Raw genomic sequence first — 21,945 nt, 5'->3', positions numbered from 1 at the left:
CCCAGCAGCAGGGTGAAACTGCTGTCCGCGCTGGAAGACCCCCCTCCCTCCCCTCACAGATCAAGCCCCCCCCCCACTGCCCCCCTCGCTCACCAGGCCCTGCCTGATTGGCCCCGATGATCCTCAGCCACCTTACCTGTACTCTGGGCCTCCTCCAATTGGCTGGCAGCTCTTAGGGGTGGGATGTCCTCTCCAGCCCACCCCCAAAAATGGACGATCTCACAATTAACAGCATTAAAATTCATCTGCCACAGTTTTGCCCTCTCACTTAATCTATAATTTTTTTTGTAACTTTATGTATATTTTCTCTTCTGCCAAGCTTTCGGAAAGGTGACGATTAGTTGAGGGCCCACAAAGATTAATGAGGGACACCACTTTTCCCAATTTGACCACATGCCCATTATCCCTACTGACTGTCTCACTAATCTCCCAACCAGGTCAATAATTTACCTTCAGTTCAATGAGCGTTAACCAGGTGGCATATAAGGTGTAATGTGGGGAAATATGAGGTTATTCATGTTCGTAGTATGAAAAGGAAAGCAGAATAATTTTAAAAAGCATGAAACTTGTAAAGGTTGAGGTTCAAAGAGATCTGGGTTGTACTTGTACAAGGACCACAGGAAGTCAACATGCAGGTGCAGCAAGCAATGAGGAAAGCACTTGGCATGTTGGCCTTTATTACGAGGAGATTGGAGTATGAGAATAAAGAAGTCCTGCTACAATTGTACTGGTGAAACTACACCCCGGAATGCCGTGTGCAATTCTGGTCTCATATTTAAGGAAGGATACACTTGCATTGGAGACAGCGCAATGGAGGTTTGCCAGATTGGTCCCAGGGGTGGTAGGGTTGTTCTGCGATGGGAGGCTGAGTAAACTGGGTCCATAATTCTCTGGAATTTCCCAAGAATGAGAGGTGGTCTCATTGAAACATTCAAGATTCTGAAGGGGCTTGACAGGGTAGGAAGTGTTTTCCCTGCTCGGGGAATCTGAAACAGGGCAGCACAGAGCCAGGGTAAGGGGACGACCATTTGGGACTGAGATGAGGAGCAATTTCTTTGCTGAGAGGGCTGCGAATCTTTGGAATTCTCCCCAGAGGGTTGTGGATGCTCCATCATTAAATATAATTAAGGTTGGGATAGACAGACTTTGGTTTTCTCAAAGAATCAAAGTATATGGGGAGCAGGCTGGAAAGTAGAGTGAAGGCCAATGATCGAGGGGCCAAACAGTGCGTCTGGTCCCATTTCTAACTTTCCTATGTGAAACAGAACCCCTCCTTTAGCCACCTGTTTACTGATCTGTTTCCATTAGTATGTGACTCAGATAATAATCCTGAGATTACTATCCCTGAAGTCCTGTTCTTTAATTTAGCTCCAAACTCCTCGAACTCCCCTCAGCAGAATTTCCTCCCCCTTTCTCCCTAAGTCACTGGCCCCGACATGGACCAGGACAACTGGATCTTTCCCCTTCCCTTTCCAAGTTCCTTTCTGCCATATTGAGTTATCCCTCACCCTGATGCCAGCTGGGCAACAAATCTTTTAGGTGTCTCAATCGTGGCAGGAACAGGCACTATCGATCGATCCCCCGAATTACTGGATCCCCAAAAAACCTGAGTTGACGTTTCGAGTCCTCATGACCCTTCAACAGAACTGATTATCAGTTAACTGAATATCAGTTCTGTTGAAGGGTCATGAGGACTCGAAACATCAACTCTTTTATTCTCCGCCGATGCTGCCAAACCTGCTGAGTTTTTCCAGGTAATTCTGTTTTTGTTTTGGATTTCCAGCATCCGCAGTTTTTTGTTTTTACCCCAAAAAACCTGTCCATTTTTATTCTGCTCCTTCACCCGCTTGGCTGCTTCCTGCTCCATCTCCCCAAGGAATCTTTGGAATTCTCTACCCCAGAGGGCTGTGGAGGCTCAATCATAGAGTATGCTCAAGACAGGGATCGATAGATGTCGCGATGTAAAGACATCAAGGAATATAGGGATAGTGTGGGAAAATGGCTTTGAGGTAGCAGATCAGACACGATCGAGTTGAATCGCGGAGCAGGCTCAAGGAGCTGAATGGCCTACTCCCACTCCTATTTCCTATGTTCCTATGCTCAATGGTATTACCATCACTGATCTTCCACCTAGATCAGCACTGCGGCCACCAACCCTGCAGTCTTTCTCCTTATTTCACACTTACCCAGGTAACATCTAATATTGTACCTTTTGGAATGGACCAGGGTCTGCAGGACCTCCCCTTTGGATTCCTCTAACCTGCTGACTGACAGACATATTCTCCACTCCCTGCTATCCTTAGAGGTTTGGCGTGTGAAAAGGTAGGGATTAATCAATGACAATTTGTTCAAGGATAATCGCGTTTAACCCAATTGCATTCTTGGGTGCAGTAATGGAGTGGGTAAATGGGGGCTAGTGCACATGTATATGGACTTTCAAAACGTTTTAACAAAGTATCATGTAAGAGACTTGCTACTGAAATAAAACCCAGGGATTAAAGAGGCAATGGCAGCTGGATACATGGACAAGGCTGTAGGTACACAAATCTGAAGGTGGGACACGTTCAAAAATCACTCAAGATCTAAATTATATTTAAAAGATGGGCTAGTTTGGTCTCAGATTAATTTGTAATTAATTATTGCTTTTTATTTTTCCTTGAAAGTAACCTCTGAATTCCAATTTATTATTTATTTATTATTCTTAGATATGCCATTTTTAATTTATGCAATTTAATCCGTACCCGCAAATATCAAGGCTTGGAGAGTTTGGGCTGATAAGTGGCGAGTAACATTCATAAAGGCATACAAAGTAGGAGCAGGAGTAGGCCATTCAGTCCTTCGTGATTACTCTGCCATTCAATGAGATCATGGCTGATATTCTATCTCAACTGCATTTTCCTGCACTATCCCCGTATCCCTTGACATTCTATTGATCTCAAATCTATCGCTCCACACAACTGCCAAGCAATGACCATCCCTAAAAAGAGAAAATCTAACCATCTGCCATTGACTTTCAATTGCATTGCCATCGCTGAATTGCCCATTACCAGTATCCTGGGGGTCACCACTGACCCGAAACTGAACTGGACTAGCCATATAAATGCTATACCTACATGAGCAGGTCAGAGGCTGGGAATTCTGTGGAGAGTAACTCACCTCCTGACTTCCCTAAACTTGTCCACTATCTACAAGGCTCAAGTCAGGAGTGTGATAGAATACTGCCCACTTGCCTAAGTGACTGCGGCTCCAACAACACTCAAGAAGCTGAGCACCATCCAGGACAAAGCAGCCCACTTGACTGGCACCCCATCCACCACCTTCAACATTCACTCCCTCCACCACTGACGCACAGTAGCAGCAGCCTGTACCATCTACAAGATTCACTGCAAGTCGTCAAGGCTCCTTCAACAGCACCTTCCAAACCTATGAGCTCTGCCACCTAGAAGGACAAGGGCAGCAGATACATGGGAACACCACCACCTTCAGGTTCCCTTCCAAGCCACACGCCATCCTGACTTGGAAATATATCACCATTCCTTCACTGTCGCTGGGTCAAAATCCTGGAACTCCCTCCCTAACAGCACTGTGGGTGTACCTACACCACATGGACTGCAGAGGTTCAAGAAGGCAGCTCACCACCACTTTCTCAAGGGCAATTAGAGATGGGCAATAAATGCCTAGTTGCCAGTGATGCTCACATCCACAAGCAAATAAAGAAAAGATCTCTTTAATATTACTGTCATCGACTTAATTTTAATTTTATTCCCTTGATTCTAATTAATAGCCTTGATTATTTATTGAAATATTTACTTATTTCCTTTGGCATCTGCTTTAAATTACTCAGCACTTGCTTTCCCTCCCTTGGCATTCTGTTCAGCAACTCACTCCAGTCCTTGATTGACGCACACACATCCACCACACAGCAACGACAAACTCACACGACACATACACAGGATCTGCTTAAATGTGCAGTGGGAAGACGCTTGTGTGGAACATAAACACTGGCACAGACCAGCTGGGCCAAATGGTCTGTTTTTGTACTGTACATCGGATAGTTATGTAACACACACACACACACACACACACACACACACACACACACACACACACACACACACACACACACACACACACACACACACACACAGTTTTATTTATTCATTCAATTTGGGCTTCGCTGCCTGGGCCATTATTTCGCCCATCCCTAATTGCCCCTTGAGAAGGTGGTGTTGAGCTGCCTTCTTGAGCCACTGCAGTCCATGTGGTGTAGGTACACCCACAGTGCTGTTAGGGAGGGAGTTCCAGGATTTTGACCCAGCGACAGTGGCGATATATTTCCAAGTCAGGATGGTGAGTGACTTGGAGGCAGACCTGCAGGTGGTGGAAGATAGACACACACAGATAGATAGATAAACACACAGATAGACGCAGACACACATATACAGATACATACACAGACAGACACACTCACAAATAGACAGATACATACACACACGTACACACCCCCAGATGGACACAGACAAACACACGGATAGACACAGACACACATATACAGATACATACACAGACAGACACAGTCACAGACAGACAGATACACACACACGTATGCACACACACCCCGATAGACACAGGCAAACACACACACACACACACACACACACACACACACACACACACAATGGCGTTTCCTGCTCTCCTTTGTAGTGGGCATCATAGTGGGCGGGAGCAGGAAACCTCGCGAGATTGCAAAAATTGCTTTTACGTCGTTGTAAAGCCAGTTTGCATCATCCGCTCCTGCAGTCAATGGCGGGTCATGTTTCCCGCGCTGAAGGTCAGGAACGTCATTTCCATAGATTTGCATTAATTATAAACCCTGCTGGCCGGAATCACCCCCCCCCCCCCGCCATGCTGGATCAGGAGGCCACACTGGCGTTCAATCACTCTGCCATGTTTCACACTGGTACATAAGCGATGTGCGCCTGGCCAACTGCACTTCACTCCAACCTGAGGACCATTCACCCACCTTGTTTTGGGCAGCGCTCAGGGTATTCAGTGCCAGGTTTCGCTGGCAGCACCACATCGGTTTCACTGGGGGGGGCGGGGAAACACAAATGTCTCAACCCACCAGACCAGCAGAAAGGCGGCAGTGTCTTTTCAACGGCTACAGGGCGAGGCACAGGGTGGGAATCCCACGGTGCGAGTGCCGACCTGTGCATTCCCACATGAGCAGACGGGCACAGCCGAGAGGTGTTAGCGCTCTCCCAACCACACTGCAGGGAATCACCAAAGCAAAGCAATAATGTGCATTCATGTGACACTAAGCGCACAAAGCACCAATCGTCGACCTCCTGGGTTTAACCTTTTGCTCGCAGCACAGCATTTCCCCAGAGCGATGATGAAGTTAAGTGCCATTGGGCACCTGGATAAGCTTTTGAAGTGCATCGCAGTAGGAGGTGCCAGGCAGCTCCCAGAAGACAAGCGTCAGGCCGTCCTCAATGTATTGCACAGCCTGTCTAAAAAGTGACGCTCATGTACATCCCAAGCACTGTAGTATTACAGTGCTGTGTATGAGGATGTCAGTGCCTGGGCTGGAAGCAGCACTTCCAGGCACCTGGCCAAAGCAATCTCATATCAGTTGCTCATGATTAGAGAGAGGGGAGGCACCTTGGTCCATGCCCCGCATTGTAGATCGTTTCCGTGGCAAGTAGTTAGTGTCACGGGGACCAGGGCCATGAACCCACAATGGCTCACGAGTCACTGACAGGAAGATTAGGATTGCAGACGAGTACCGACTCTTATCTGTTTCCCTTTGATACTGCAGGGAGGAGGCTGCCGGGGGATGGAGGCTGGGTTCATTGCTGCCCGCATAAATCGCAGGATGAGAGAAGAAGAGGAAGACTGTGACAGAGGAGACTGGCTCGCCAAAGGGAGGAACAAAAACCCTCAAGGCCAAGGCCCAGCGGGGCCCCCTCCGGACGCAGAGGATGTGGAGAGCAGAAACGCCATGCGTAGGTACCTCACTAGAGCCAGGGTGTACAGACGTCGCCCGGCTTAACTGGAGATGCCAGAGAGCCAGTGTCACCGATGCCTCCACATGTCCAGGGATCTGGTAACTCAAATTTGCCACATTCTGCCCGAATTGTCACCGCATGGAGTGGGAGGACATCCATAGCCACTGGCTGTGAAAGTAACAGCCTCACACAACCTCGACACCACCTGGCTCCTCCCAGGGATCAACCGGGGATCTCTGGGGGATCTCTGTGGGATCTCTCAGGCAGCTACACACAAATGCAGACATGAGGTCACAGACGCCCTTTTTGCCAAGGCCCACGATTACATCAACTGCGACAGAGATCGCGCACACCAGGACAGCAGAGCACTGGCCTTCGCTGAGATTTCCGGGTTTCCATAGGTCCAGGGCGCCATCGACTGCACTCATGTGGCTATCAAAGCTCCCTGGCAACAGGCACATCGATACACAAACAGGAAAGGCTTCCACTCACTCAGGGTGTGCAACCATATCAAACAAATCCTGCAGGCTTGCACCAGGCATCCAGGAAGCATCCACGCCTCATGTGTCTTCAGTAGATCGCAGATCCCAGAGACCTTCGAGGGATTACACTGGGTCCAGGGCTGGCTCCTCTGGGTCAAAGTGTACCCGCAAAGGACGTGGTTGATGATGCCCGTGTGGCAGCCTCGGACTCCTTCAGAGAGAAGGTACAATGTGGCCCATGCTGCCACCCAGGCATTGGTCGAGCACACCGTAGGAATGCTGAAGATGCGATTCCGATGCCTGGGCAGATCTGGCGGAGCGCTCCAGTACACTCCCCAGATCTGGTGCAGCGCTCCACTACACTCCCCAGATCTGGTGGAGCGCTCCATTACACTCCCCAGATCTGGTGGAGCGCTCCACTACACTCCCCAGATCTGGTGGAGCGCTCCAGTACACTCCCCAGATCTGGTGCAGCGCTCCACTACACTCCCCAGATCTGGTGGAGCGCTCCAGTACACTCCCCAGATCTGGCGGAGCGCTCCAGTACACTCCCCAGATCTGGCAGAGCGCTCCAGTACACTCCCCAGATCTGGCGGAGCGCTCCAGTACACTCCCCAGATCTGACGGAGCGCTCCAGTACACTCCCCAGATCTGGCGGAGCGCTCCAGTACACTCCCCAGATCTGACGGAGCGCTCCAGTACACTCCCCAGATCTGGCGGAGCGCTCCACTACACTCCCCAGATCTGGTGGAGCTTTCCAGTACACTCCCCAGATCTGGTGGAGCGCTCCAGTACACTCCCCAGATCTGACGGAGCGCTCCAGTACACTCCCCAGATCTGGCGGAGCGCTCCAGTACACTCCCCAGATCTGGTGGAGCGCTCCAGTACACTCCCCAGATCTGGTGGAGCGCTCCACTACACTCCCCAGATCTGGTGGAGCTTTCCAGTACACTCCCCAGATCTGGTGGAGCGCTCCAGTACACTCCCCAGATCTGGTGGAGCGCTCCACTACACTCCCCAGATCTGGTGGAGCTTTCCAGTACACTACCCAGATCTGGTGAAGCGCTCCACTACACTCCCCAGAGGGTGTCCAGGATCATCGTGGCTTGCTGCATGCTACACAACCTGGCACTAGAAAGAGAATTACCTGGAAAAACTCAGCAGGTCTGGCAGCATCGGCGGAGAAGAAAAGAGTTGACGTTTCGAGTCCTCATGACCCTTCGACAGAACTTGAGTTCGAGTCCAGGAAAGAGCTGAAATATAAGCTGGTTTAAGGTGTGTGTGTGGGGGGCGGAGAGATAGAGAGACAGAGAGGTGGAGGGGGTTGGTGTGGTTGTAGCGACAAACAAGCAGTGATAGAAGCAGATCATCAAAAGATGTCAACAACAATAGTACAATAGAACACATAGGTGTTAAAGTTAAAGTTGGTGATATTATCTAAACGAATGTGCTAATTAAGAATGGATGGTAGGGCACTCAAGGTATAGCTCTAGTGGGTTTTTTTTTTATTTTATATAATGGAAATAGGTGGGAAAAGGAAAAACTTTATAATTTATTGGGAAAAAAAAGAAGGGGGAAACAGAAAGGGGGGGGGGATGGGGGAGGGGACTCACGACCTAAAGTTGTTGAATTCAATATTCAGTCCGGAAGGCTGTAAAGTCCCTAGTCGGAAGATGAGGTGTTGTTCCTCCAGTTTGCGTTGGGCTTCACTGGAACAATGCAGCAAGCCAAGGACAGACATGTGGGCAAGAGAGCAGGGTGGAGTGTTAAAATGGCAAGCGACAGGGAGGTTTGGGTCATTCTTGCGGACAGACCGCAGGTGTTCTGCAAAGCAGTCGCCCAGTTTACGTTTGGTCTCTCCAATGTAGAGGAGACCACATTGGGAGCAACGAATGCAGTAGACTAAGTTGGGGGAAATGCAAGTGAAATGCTGCTTCACTTGAAAGGAGTGTTTGGGTCCTTGGACGGTGAGGAGAGAGGAAGTGAAGGGGCAGGTGTTGCATCTTTTGCGTGGGCAAGGGGTTGTGCCATAGGAGGGGGTTGAGGAGTAGGGGGTGATGGAGGAGTGGACCAGGGTGTCCCGGAGGGAGCGATCCCTACGGAATGCCGATAAGGGGGGTGAAGGGAAGATGTGTTTGGTAGTGGCATCATGCTGGAGTTGGCGGAAATGGCGGAGGATGATCCTTTGAATGCGGAGGCTGGTGGGGTGATAAGTGAGGACAAGGGGGACCCTATCATGTTTCTGGGAGGGAGGAGAAGGAGTGAGGGCGGATGCGCGGGAGATGGGCCGGACACGGTTGAGGGCCCTGTCAACGACCGTGGGTGGAAAACCTCGGTTAAGGAAGAAGGAGGACATGTCAGAGGAACTGTTTTTGAATGTAGCATCATCGGAACAGATGCGACGGAGGCGAAGGAACTGAGAGAATGGGATGGAGTCCTTACAGGAAGTGGGGTGTGAGGAGCTGTAGTCGAGATAGCTGTGGGTGTCGGTGGGTTTGTAATGGATATTGGTGGACAGTCTATCACCAGAGATTGAGACAGAGAGGTCAAGGAAGGGAAGGGAAGTGTCAGAGATGGACCACGTGAAAATGATGGAGGGGTGGAGATTGGAAGCAAAATTAATAAATTTTTCCAAGTCCTGACGAGAGCATGAAGCAGCACCAAAGTAATCATCGATGTACCGGAGAAAGAGTTGTGGAAGGGGGCCGGAGTAGGACTGCAACAAGGAATGTTCCACATACCCCATAAAGAGACAGGCATAGCTGGGGCCCATGCGGGTACCCATAGCCACACCTTTTATTTGGAGGAAGTGAGAGGAGTTGAAGGAGAAATTGTTCAGCGTGAGAACAAGTTCAGCCAGACGGAGGAGAGTAGTGGTGGATGGGGATTGTTCGGGCCTCTGTTCGAGGAAGAAGCTAAGGGCCCTCAGACCATCCTGGTGGGGGATGGAGGTGTAGAGGGATTGGACGTCCATGGTGAAGAGGAAGCGGTAGGGGCCAGGGAACTGGAAATTGTTGATGTGACGTAAGGTGTCAGAGGAATCACGGATGTAGGTGGGAAGGGACTGGACAAGGGGAGAGAGAAGGGAGTCAAGATAACGAGAAATGAGTTCTGTGGGGCAGGAGCAAGCTGAGACGATCGGTCTACCGGGGCAGTTCTGTTTGTGGATTTTGGGTAGGAGATAGAAGCGGGCCGTCCGAGGTTGGGCAACTATCAGGTTGGAAGCTGTGGGAGGGAGATCCCCAGAGGAGATGAGGTCAGTGACAGTCCTGGAAACAGTGGCTTGATGTTCAGTGGTGGGGTCATGGTCCAGGGAGAGGTAGGAGGAAGTGTCTGCGAGTTGACGCTCAGCCTCCGCGTGGTAGAGGTCAGTGCGCCAGACAACAACAGCACCACCCTTGTCAGCAGGTTTGATGACAATGTCAGGGTTGGACCTGAGAGAATGGAGTGCAGTAAGTTCAGAGAGAGACAGGTTAGAATGGGTGAGAGGAGCAGAGAAATTGAGACGACTAATGTCGCGCCGACAGTTCTCAATGAAAAGATCGAGAGAAGGTAAGAATCTCTCAATCTCTGGTGATAGACTGTCCACCAATATCCATTACAAACCCACCGACACCCACAGCTATCTCGACTACAGCTCCTCACACCCCACTTCCTGTAAGGACTCCATCCCATTCTCTCAGTTCCTTCGCCTCCGTCGCATCTGTTCCGATGATGCTACATTCAAAAACAGTTCCTCTGACATGTCCTCCTTCTTCCTTAACCGAGGTTTTCCACCCACGGTCGTTGACAGGGCCCTCAACCGTGTCCGGCCCATCTCCCGCGCATCCGCCCTCACTCCTTCTCCTCCCTCCCAGAAACATGATAGGGTCCCCCTTGTCTTCACTTATCACCCCACCAGCCTCCGCATTCAAAGGATCATCCTCCGCCATTTCCGCCAACTCCAGCATGATGCCACTACCAAACACATCTTCCCTTCACCCCCCTTATCGGCATTCCGTAGGGATCGCTCCCTCCGGGACACCCTGGTCCACTCCTCCATCACCCCCTACTCCTCAACCCCCTCCTATGGCACAACCCCTTGCCCACGCAAAAGATGCAACACCTGCCCCTTCACTTCCTCTCTCCTCACCGTCCAAGGACCCAAACACTCCTTTCAAGTGAAGCAGCATTTCACTTGCATTTCCCCCAACTTAGTCTACTGCATTCGTTGCTCCCAATGTGGTCTCCTCTACATTGGAGAGACCAAACGTAAACTGGGCGACCGCTTTGCAGAACACCTGCGGTCTGTCCGCAAGAATGACCCAAACCTCCCTGTCGCTTGCCATTTTAACACTCCACCCTGCTCTCTTGCCCACATGTCTGTCCTTGGCTTGCTGCATTGTTCCAGTGAAGCCCAACGCAAACTGGAGGAACAACACCTCATCTTCCGACTAGGGACTTTACAGCCTTCCGGACTGAATATTGAATTCAACAACTTTAGGTCGTGAGTCCCCTCCCCCATCCCCACCCCCTTTCTGTTTCCCCCTTCTTTTTTTTCCCAATAAATTATAAAGATTTTCCTTTTCCCACCTATTTCCATTATATAAAATAAAAAAAAAACCCACTAGAGCTATACCTTGAGTGCCCTACCATCCATTCTTAATTAGCACATTCGTTTAGATAATATCACCAACTTTAACTTTAACACCTATGTGTTCTATTGTACTATTGTTGTTGACATCTTTTGATGATCTGCTTCTATCACTGCTTGTTTGTCGCTACAACCACACCAACCCCCTCCACCTCTCTGTCTCTCTATCTCTCCGCCCCCCACACACGCACCTTAAACCAGCTTATATTTCAGCTCTTTCCTGGACTCGAACTCAAGTTCTGTCGAAGGGTCATGAGGACTCGAAACGTCAACTCTTTTCTTCTCCGCCGATGCTGCCAGACCTGCTGAGTTTTTCCAGGTAATTCTGTTTTTGTTTTGGATTTCCAGCATCCGCAGTTTTTTTGTTTTTATCTCTGTGTTTAATTGACTGCCACTGCTCTTCAAGAAATGCCTACCTCCTTGAAGAAGTTCTGTTCCTCTCAGCGACAAGATTTCCGGATTTCTCTGTTGCCTTGTTCACCTTCATTGCTTTCCAATTCTCTCCTAGTGTTTGACAAGGTGTTTACTAAAACCCGCTTTCACAGCCATATCTCCTTTCTCAGTGACTGTCTCCGTCTCCGACTTACCCCACATGGATTTCAACTGAAATTCCACCCCTCATGTTTCGAACCCACCCAGGATTACAGGTATCTCCGGGACATAAAACGTTTCTCGGACTGCTGTTCCCATCACATTCTGAAATCCACTCTCAGTGCCATGCGCCGCCATATGAACACACTCGACCTCTCCCTCCAGCAGCACCGCCGTATCCTTTTTCAAAGCTGCGCGTGCCCCAGTTTCATTTTATTCTTCGGCTCATCCGACGCCTCAACAAGAAACTTTTTCTGTTTCTCTCAAGTGCTAAGGAACGCAAGCTCCAACAACTCATCGACACCAACACCCATCTAGGACCCTCCACCCCTGCCTGTCCCTCCGTCCCCACCCCATCTTCCAATCCCAGCCCCAGCCGTGTATTCACTATACCCCCTGACCTTCCCCTCTCCGATGCTGAACGTTCAGTGCTCAGCAAAGGACTTAGTTTCATACCCTTACGCCCTCACCTCAATGAATTTCGGGCTCGGCATGATACTGAACTCTTCTTCCGCCGTCTTCGTCTCCGGGCTCACTTCTTTGGGCAGGGGTCCTCTCCCAGTTCAACGGATCCTTTTACCCATCTTCAATATTCTCCCTCCACCTGGACCCCTCCCTCTGGATTCTTACCTTCTCTCGATCTTTTCATTGAGAACTGTCGGCGCGACATTAGTCGTCTCAATTTCTCTGCTCCTCTCACCCATTCTAACCTGTCTCTCTCTGAACTTACTGCACTCCATTCTCTCAGGTGCAACCCTGACATTGTCATCAAACCTGCTGACAAGGGTGGTGCTGTTGTTGTCTGGCGCACTGACCTCTACCACGCGGAGGCTGAGCGTCAACTCGCAGACACTTCCTCCTACCTCTCCCTGGACCATGACCCCACCACTGAACATCAAGCCACTGTTTCCAGGACTGTCACTGACCTCATCTCCTCTGGGGATCTCCCTCCCACAGCTTCCAACCTGATAGTTGCCCAACCTCGGACGGCCCGCTTCTATCTCCTACCCAAAATCCACAAACAGAACTGCCCCGGTAGACCGATCGTCTCAGCTTGCTCCTGCCCCACAGAACTCATTTCTCGTTATCTTGACTCCCTTCTCTCTCCCCTTGTCCAGTCCCTTCCCTCCTACATCCGTGATTCCTCTGACACCTTACGTCACATCAACAATTTCCAGTTCCCTGGCCCCTACCGCTTCCTCTTCACCATGGACGTCCAATCCCTCTACACCTCCATCCCCCACCAGGATGGTCTGAGGGCCCTTAGCTTCTTCCTCGAACAGAGGCCCGAACAATCCCCATCCACCACTACTCTCCTCCGTCTGGCTGAACTTGTTCTCACGCTGAACAATTTCTCCTTCAACTCCTCTCACTTCCTCCAAATAAAAGGTGTGGCTATGGGTACCCGCATGGGCCCCAGCTATGCCTGTCTCTTTATGGGGTATGTGGAACATTCCTTGTTGCAGTCCTACTCCGGCCCCCTTCCACAACTCTTTCTCCGGTACATCGATGATTACTTTGGTGCTGCTTCATGCTCTCGTCAGGACTTGGAAAAATTTATTAATTTTGCTTCCAATCTCCACCCCTCCATCATTTTCACGTGGTCCATCTCTGACACTTCCCTTCCCTTCCTTGACCTCTCTGTCTCAATCTCTGGTGATAGACTGTCCACCAATATCCATTACAAACCCACCGACACCCACAGCTATCTCGACTACAGCTCCTCACACCCCACTTCCTGTAAGGACTCCATCCCATTCTCTCAGTTCCTTCGCCTCCGTCGCATCTGTTCCGATGATGCTACATTCAAAAACAGTTCCTCTGACATGTCCTCCTTCTTCCTTAACCGAGGTTTTCCACCCACGGTCGTTGACAGGGCCCTCAACCGTGTCCGGCCCATCTCCCGCGCATCCGCCCTCACTCCTTCTCCTCCCTCCCAGAAACATGATAGGGTCCCCCTTGGCCTCACTTATCACCCCACCAGCCTCCGCATTCAAAGGATCATCCTCCGCCATTTCTGCCAACTCCAGCATGATGCCACTACCAAACACATCTTCCCTTCACCCCCCTTATCGGCATTCCGTAGGGATCGCTCCCTCCGGGACACCCTGGTCCACTCCTCCATCACCCCCTACTCCTCAACCCCCTCCTATGGCACAACCCCTTGCCCACGCAAAAGATGCAACACCTGCCCCTTCACTTCCTCTCTCCTCACCGTCCAAGGACCCAAACACTCCTTTCAAGTGAAGCAGCATTTCACTTGCATTTCCCCTAACTTAGTCTACTGCATTCGTTGCTCCCAATGTGGTCTCCTCTACATTGGAGAGACCAAACGTAAACTGGGCGACCGCTTTGCAGAACACCTGCGGTCTGTCCGCAAGAATGACCCAAACCTCCCTGTCGCTTGCCATTTTAACACTCCACCCTGCTCTCTTGCCCACATGTCTGTCCTTGGCTTGCTGCATTGTTCCAGTGAAGCCCAACGCAAACTGGAGGAACAACACCTCATCTTCCGACTAGGGACTTTACAGCCTTCCGGACTGAATATTGAATTCAACAACTTTAGGTCGTGAGTCCCCTCCCCCATCCCCACCCCCTTTCTGTTTCCCCCTTCTTTTTTTTCCCAATAAATTATAAAGATTTTCCTTTTCCCACCTATTTCCATTATATAAAATAAAAAAAAACCCACTAGAGCTATACCTTGAGTGCCCTACCATCCATTCTTAATTAGCACATTCGTTTAGATAATATCACCAACTTTAACTTTAACACCTATGTGTTCTATTGTACTATTGTTGTTGACATCTTTTGATGATCTGCTTCTATCACTGCTTGTTTGTCGCTACAACCACACCAACCCCCTCCACCTCTCTGTCTCTCTATCTCTCCGCCCCCCACACACACACCTTAAACCAGCTTATATTTCAGCTCTTTCCTGGACTCGAACTCAAGTTCTGTCGAAGGGTCATGAGGACTCGAAACGTCAACTCTTTTCTTCTCCGCCGATGCTGCCAGACCTGCTGAGTTTTTCCAGGTAATTCTGTTTTTGTTTTGGATTTCCAGCATCCGCAGTTTTTTTGTTTTTATCTCTGGCACTAGAAAGACTTGCCAGATGATGAGATGGACGAGCTGCACATCTCCTCCGATGAGGAGGACCTCGAAGGGGATGACCACGATGGGTTTGAGGAAGCCAATGTTGCAAATGAAGAGGCCTTGGCACAGGCCAGACGAGGTGGGCATGCACAGGAGGGCCCCATAGCCACCAGATTCCAGGAGGAGGAGGACGAGATGAAGTGAGCATCCTCTTAGACAAGTGACCTACGTGAGGGGCCAACATGAACAGGAGCTTTGTGACCCTTATCTTTTCAACTATGCACTTCAAAATGATAGTTAGTAATTGCCTATCGGGCTCCCCTTGACATGATCCTTTGAAGGTTGGTGAAGTTTTGGGAGCATGCTTCCTTGCTGAGATGATGGGCCGTATGGGAGAAGGCGCGTTGCCATCAGAGGTCCGAAGGTGCTTCGAGCATCTCTACAGCATCCCAGTCGCAATGCAGCCTACACGATGCAGGAGCTGATCCAATATCATCAATGGGCTCATAGGTAGTAGCCTTCAATCGGACTAGGGTCCTCGTGACGATCCATGTCCAGCAGCGCAACAATGCTTTCCGAACACTTTTCCTCACCTCACTGCTGATGTGGACTGTCTGAGGATGGGGACATTCAAACAATTGCATGCCAGCCATTAACATGCCTCCTCTTTAATGCAGACCTTATGCCCTCGCAGACTACACTGGCCCTGACAAACTGAAAAATCCCTGACACCACGAAGCCCTCAGGGTCACACGTAGTTTCCAATATCGAGTGCACTTAACGCTTCCATACTCTATTGCTCGTACCCCGCTTCTCCCATCGACATTGCCTGAAGATACGGCTGGTGGTTCCTGATCACACTCAACGGGTCCACAGTCCACCACGTGAACATTTTGAATTAGCGTTAGTAACCGTGGCCGGTGGTCCGGTGAGGGGACGCAGCGCGTGCTGCATCCATACATTGAAACGAGAGCCATGTGGCCACAACACAGACAACTACACGGTGAGAGACGCTCAGGGCTGTAGGTTCGAGCGCCAGGGCACTCGTTTGGCTCAGAGGGCCAGAGTCTCATCGACTTAATGTGGCAAGGTGCTCTCACTTATTAAATGCAGAGTTAGAAAGTGGCTGCCAGACAGGAACGCATAGTCCCTTAGAGAATTGGTTCATAGCATGGAAGCCCTGCCAGGCGACAGAGTGTGTGCAGTTCCAGGATATATCACCCTTGTCCATGCATCAACACTTCTATCCTTCTACGCTGCACCTTCACCTTTCAATCATACATACAACATGGGAAAAACACGTCTGCCTCTATGTCACTCACCAAGAGTGAAAATGAGACGATCCCGTAAAGCATGTGAACAACGTGACTTCCCCAAGCACGGGTAACATTGTGGACGAGGCATCGCCTCTGTCGGAATTGATGTGAAAACAGCCAGACACTACGGTGAAACGTAAGCAGACGGCACATACGACATGCCCACGATGGAGCGACATCCACAATAAAAAGGGGGCAGACACAAGAGGAGGTGTGGAATGGGTCACATTCTATTTACAGTTGTGAACGTTATATAAATGCTGTGAATGTCCATGCCACCGCTGTGCTCCTAATATTTCGTACTTTTCCTCACCCTGTCTTGGTGCTCCCCCAACATCCACAGGGGAGGTGGGGGCAGCCGCTGACTGCTACGCCCGGTCCGTGATGACCTTGATGGGCGTCTTCTGAGGGGCCCGAGACCTGGATGGCCCCGGCCTGCTTTCAGGGTCCTGTTGTGTGGCAGTGTCACCCGCCTCGGCCTGTGGAGCTGGAGCTGATGGGGTCACAAGAAGAGGGGAGTCGGATCGGTGGGACACTCCTGTAGTCACCTGGTTGGATGGGATCGGGGGTGTTCAGCTGCTGACCCTCCTCCCTATGGATGCCCACTGGCCCCTGGCTGATTCCTTGAGGAGAAGGTGAAGCTGGAGTGAGATCAAGTTGCCCCGCACCCCTCTCCCGTTGACACTGTTGGAGGCCAACTGTGCATCAGCGATGGGAGTTCGGCCCACGCAGCAGTGCAGGACCGAAGTAGTGGACCAAGGTCTCCATCGCGGCCGCTAACCTGGCAGGGTTGGCCTCAGCCCGTTGGCATGGCAACGCAATCACCTCGGACTGAAGACGGACGGAATCCTCCATCGTCCCTTGCCATGCGAGGAGTGAGGCGGACATCCCTTCCTGACGTTCCCGTGATTGTCGCTGCAGCTCCAGCAACTGATTTAGGACTGAGTCCGGAGATTCCTCAGCTGTCTCAGGCTCACCAGGACCCTGACCCCCTCCGAGTGCCGGCAGCCTCAGATCTCCCTGCCACCCCCTGCTGTGGAGCAGACGGTGAGCTGTGCCCACCAGGTTGTGATCCCGAGCCTGCTCTACATCTAGTTCCCACCGAGGCGTGTGTACCTGCGCTGGTGGGGGGTGCGGGTGGGCGCTGTGATGGACCTCCTAAGGTGCTGTCCTTAGGGTCCTCGCCCAAGCTGCTCTCGGGGCTGGAGCCGGGGTCCTGGTTGCCTGAGGGCGTCGGGCACATGGCAGATGTGCCTAGGAGAGAAAGTGGGGGTTATTAGTGCATAGCAGCCGAGTAACACACAGAACAGCACACTCGCAGCAGCCTTGGCAGAGGGATGATCTGGTGCAGGATCCTCACCAAGGTGTTTGCCACCGACTTCACCATCACCGCAGGGATGGGCAACATCGTCTCTGGCCAACACGGTGGCTCTCTTCCCGAAGTTGCCGAGGACCTCTGAGTTTCGACACACCACCCCGGTCCCTTCCCTGCCCCCCCCCACCGAGTCTGGGGCCTCTCCCTTTTATTGTGCGCGATCTTGTCCTGCATTAAGACCATTGGAGAGGGTGTGAGCAATACGCACGGCAGCGCAGATGAGAGGGATGGCCGGCGTTTGGGGGTTGTTTGTAGAGCAACGGGTGAAATGGGGATGAGGCCATATGGACATGTGAGGGTGTGTGCGAGAGGGTGAGTGGTGATTTCCATTGAACTGGGAGCGAGCGAGATCCCTGTGGATGCGTGATGGGCTTGAGTATGAGAGTTGAGAGTGATACGATGGTTGACTTACCCCAGGGGGAAACGGATGAGATCATTCAACCTCTTTCTGTGCCGGATGGCTGACCTCTTCTGCATAGCGTTTGCGCTGAGCACCACTACCACCACCTCACAAGCCGGATTGGTGATGTCTGTGATCAGTGTGGGGGTAAAGGACATCGTGGTGGGCCTCCAGCACGTGCTCAACTGAGGCATTACTAAAGCTGGGGGGCAGCACCTTTGTCAAGTTTTGGGGCCATCTCTTCGATGGAGTTGTCCCTGCGCTGCAAGGGTTGGGAACTGTGCGCACTGTAGCTGTTTAAATATGGCGCCCAGCGTGATGAAGCAGTGAGGTCACATCGGGGCAGGCCAACCAGAGGCCACCCGCCAGCGATCCTGCGGGTTTCATGTGGATATATAATTAATGAAGCAGGACGGGGACAATACGGCACGGAAACCCAGCACCAGGGCCGGAGGGAAAAGCACCCATTTCCACGCCTGGTACCACACTTAGTGTAAATCAGGAAAAATTTTGCCCACAGACACACAGACAGACAGACAGACAATCAGACACAGACAGACAGGCACATGCACACAGACAGACAGGCATACGCACTCAGACAGACACATAGACAGACAGACACAGACAGACAGATACATGCACACAGGCACAGACAGACAGGCAAGCGCATGCACACAGACAGGCACACGCACACACATACAGGCACACGCACACAGACAGGCACACGCACATAGACAGACACAGACAGATAGACACACGCACACAGACAGACACAGACAGACAGACATACGCACAGACAGACAGACACGCACACAGACAGGCTGTGCGTAAAGGGCAGTACCTGCTGTTGAGGTGGTCTTGGCAGCCTCTGACCTCAGTGGCACTGGGATGCCCATTTTCCACCAGTTGCTGCACGATTTCATTCACCTCCACAACACGGATCAACATGCTGTTCATCTCCTGATCCAGACTCTCAAACCTACAAAAGAGAACCATGCACAGAGACAGGTGATATTTAAATACTGCACTGCTGACAGGACAATTCCCCACCCCAATCCTCTGAAGGTACAACTCTAACTGTACAATTACCAAAACAAAGCCAATCCCTGAGGTTAGAAAACCCCTTCTTACTGAGATAAGCATGCACCTGTATACCACCCGATGCCCAGGCCTGGTTTCAGGCCCAGGCCTCTGTGTACCAAAGAATACACAGGCCTGGAAGGAGAAAGGGGCCATGAGAAATGAGGCCCAGGTTAATATTCTTTACAGAATAGGCCTCAGTGCTCAACGTCAGAAGAGGGGTCAGCTTTAATTTAAAAATTGATGGCAAATTGTTTAAGTGGGATGGGCTAGAACTCCCTGTGGTTGGGGCTAGCTCCAGGAGGGCGGGGCTAGCTCCCTGTGGGCAGGACGATCTCCCAGTGGGTGGAGCTCATTGTGGGCGTGGCTCTCTCCATATGGGAGGGAGCTAGCTTAATGTGGGTGTGGCTTTCTCCATGTGGGGAGGGAGTTAGCTCCATTTGGGCATGGCTCTCTCCATGTGTTTGGAGTGGGGGGAGAGCTAGCTTCCTGTAGGCTTGGCACATTTCCTGTGTGTGGGCAATGCTCAGGCCCTTACCTCTGTTGGACCAGTTCGAGGTCCTCCAGCGTCTCTGGGATCTCCATGCTGTTGAGCCACTGCTCCTTCTCATCAATCCAGCGCTCACAGGCATTCACCTCACTGAACATGCGATAAACAGCCAGGGCATCCTGCAGCCACTGCCTGCGTAACCCAGCCACCTCCTTCACCTCCAAGTACAAAGCCTCCACCTCCGACACGCGGTTCTGCACCTCCTCCAGCTCCAGGTACTCAGGGGCCAGGTTCATGGCCTGACTGCGCAGACTCTGCACCAGCTGCTGATGCTGCTCAATGTCCTCGACCAGCCCTCGGTGTTTCTTGGCCAGCGACTGCGTGGAATACTCGTCGTGTCCAAAGTCATCACTGGACACAATGCGGTACGCGTCCTGCAGCCACACTTCCAGGTCGTCAGTGTCCGCCTTGAACTGGAAGAAGCTCAGCGCCTCCTGGAGATGCTGCTGTCGGAGAACCGCCAACTCATCCACCGTTTTCCACTGAACCCGGACCTCCAGAATCCTCTCCTGGATGTTTCCCGTCCCAAAGTGTTTCTGTGCCAGGATCTGCTCACCCTTTGTGATGGTTTGTGTTAGGAGGCTGCACCTCGCCACCAGCTCCCCCATTAGGCTCTTGTGTTTACTCAACAGGAGGGTGGCACTGTTCACGTCCTTGCCGTAGTTTGCTGAGGAGATGACCTGCTCCTTCTCATGGATCCAACCCTCCAGCTCCTCCATCTCCTGGAAGAATGCCCAGAGGCAGCGTGAACCCTCCAGCTCTGCCCGCCGGCATGATGCCAGTCGGTACAGTTCCTCCAGGCAGCTGTTGACATGTTGGACGCGATTGCAGATCACCTGCGGGTCACAGGGCTGATAACCTGAGGGCAAAAGCAAAGAATTGGTCACCAGGAGTCAGATGGTGGGGTGTGAGAGATGAGAGGCCAACACTTCAAACCCAAGTCACTGCCCTGACTCAGGACTGCATTCTCACCAACGCTACCACCACGTCGCACGGTTACTGCCCCTCCACTCTCTCCTGGCCATGAGGCTATCACCAGAACAGTCACAGCACATTCTCAATGGCTTCACCGGACAGGCAAGGACCAGGAACCTTCATTGCCACGCTCGCAAGCCATCAGATATCAACCTGACCAGGAACAACTGCCAGGAGGCTGCGACTGTCTGACCTGGAGCGAGAATGGTGCCCGTCTGGTGCCCGGTTGGCACCCCTGGCCCACTGGTCACGTGGCAGTGAGGCCGGACCCTCAAAAATGACCTACACCGGTCAATATTAACGGCCACGTTACACGGGTTGACAGTGCCAGTTAAAGTTGACCTCATTGTTAGATTAACACCAAATAACTCAGTTCCCCCATCGAGAATGACTGAGAGCACCAACACCTGAATGGCTCCTGGTCACCTTCCCTGGAGTGAGTCACTGGAGCCCTCATGGTCACTGACAGTGGGGTTCTCTCCCTAGGGGATGGGATTCAATCTGCCCCTTTCCATTTTGTAATTTCATATCAATGATTTAAACTCAAATGGATGGGGAATGAGCAAGTCGCTCAGGTCAAGGGCAATTAGGGATGGGAAACTTTTGGTGGCTTTACCAGCAAATCCCACATCCCATGAAAGAATAAAGGAAAAAAATCCTCGTAAATCTTCTCTGCGCCCAATGCGCAATCACCTCCTTCCTGTAATGTGGTGACTGGAACTGTAACCAGTTCTCAAGCCGTGGCCTCTTATTTTTATTCCTTCATGGGATATGGATGTCGCTGGCAAGGCCTGCATTTGTTGCCCATCCCTAATTGCCCTTGAGCTGACTTTGCTATGTCATTTCAGAGGGCAATTAAGAGTCAACCCCATTGCTGTGGGTCTGGAGTCACATGTACGCCAGACCAGGTAAGGAAAGCAGATTTCCAGTTTTTATGGCAATCGATGATGGTTGTCATGGTCACCGTTACTGAAACTAGCTTTCAATTCCAGATTTTATTAATTGAATTTAAATTCCGCCAGCTGCCACGGTGGGATTTGAACCCATGTCCCCAGAGCATTAGCCTGGGCCTCTGGATTACTCAAGTTCTGTCGAAGGGTCATGAGGACTCGAAACGTCAACTCTTTTCTTCTCCGCCGATGCTGCCAGACCTGCTGAGTTTTTCCAGGTAATTCTGTTTTTGTTTTCTCTGGATTACTCGTCCACCGACATTATCACTACACCACCATCTCCCCCTAAAACAAGTGTTTTATACGGTTCTGGTATAACCTCCCTGCTCTTGTATTCTGTGTCTCAGCTAATAAAGGGGAATAACCCATGTGCCTTCTTAACCACCTTACCGGAGTGTCCTGCTACCTTTAGGGATCTGTGGACAGACAATCTGAGGTCGCTCTGTTGCTGCTCACTATTCAGTAGTGTCCTGTCGCCTTGTTGTAGCT

At 51.3% G+C, this 21,945-nt stretch overlaps 1 protein-coding gene across 1 annotated transcript in view; it reads right to left on the bottom strand.

The window, feature by feature from the left end:
- LOC121272525 (spectrin beta chain, non-erythrocytic 4-like) overlaps positions 1 to 21,945 on the bottom strand; it is a 380,289-nt gene that overhangs the window by 153,419 nt on the left and 204,925 nt on the right. The window contains exons 13-14 of the mRNA XM_041179140.1: positions 19,520 to 20,390; positions 18,743 to 18,880 (exon numbers count right to left, since the gene is read on the bottom strand). Coding sequence (XP_041035074.1) covers positions 18,743 to 18,880; positions 19,520 to 20,390 — 1,009 coding nt within the window. The remainder of the gene's footprint in view (positions 1 to 18,742; positions 18,881 to 19,519; positions 20,391 to 21,945) is intronic.

This window comes from Carcharodon carcharias, chromosome 34 (assembly GCF_017639515.1).
Source record: "Carcharodon carcharias isolate sCarCar2 chromosome 34, sCarCar2.pri, whole genome shotgun sequence".
Lineage (NCBI taxonomy): Eukaryota > Metazoa > Chordata > Chondrichthyes > Lamniformes > Lamnidae > Carcharodon > Carcharodon carcharias.
The sequence above is the reverse complement of the archived record's forward strand: the minus strand, read 5'-3'. Positions and strand labels throughout refer to the sequence as shown.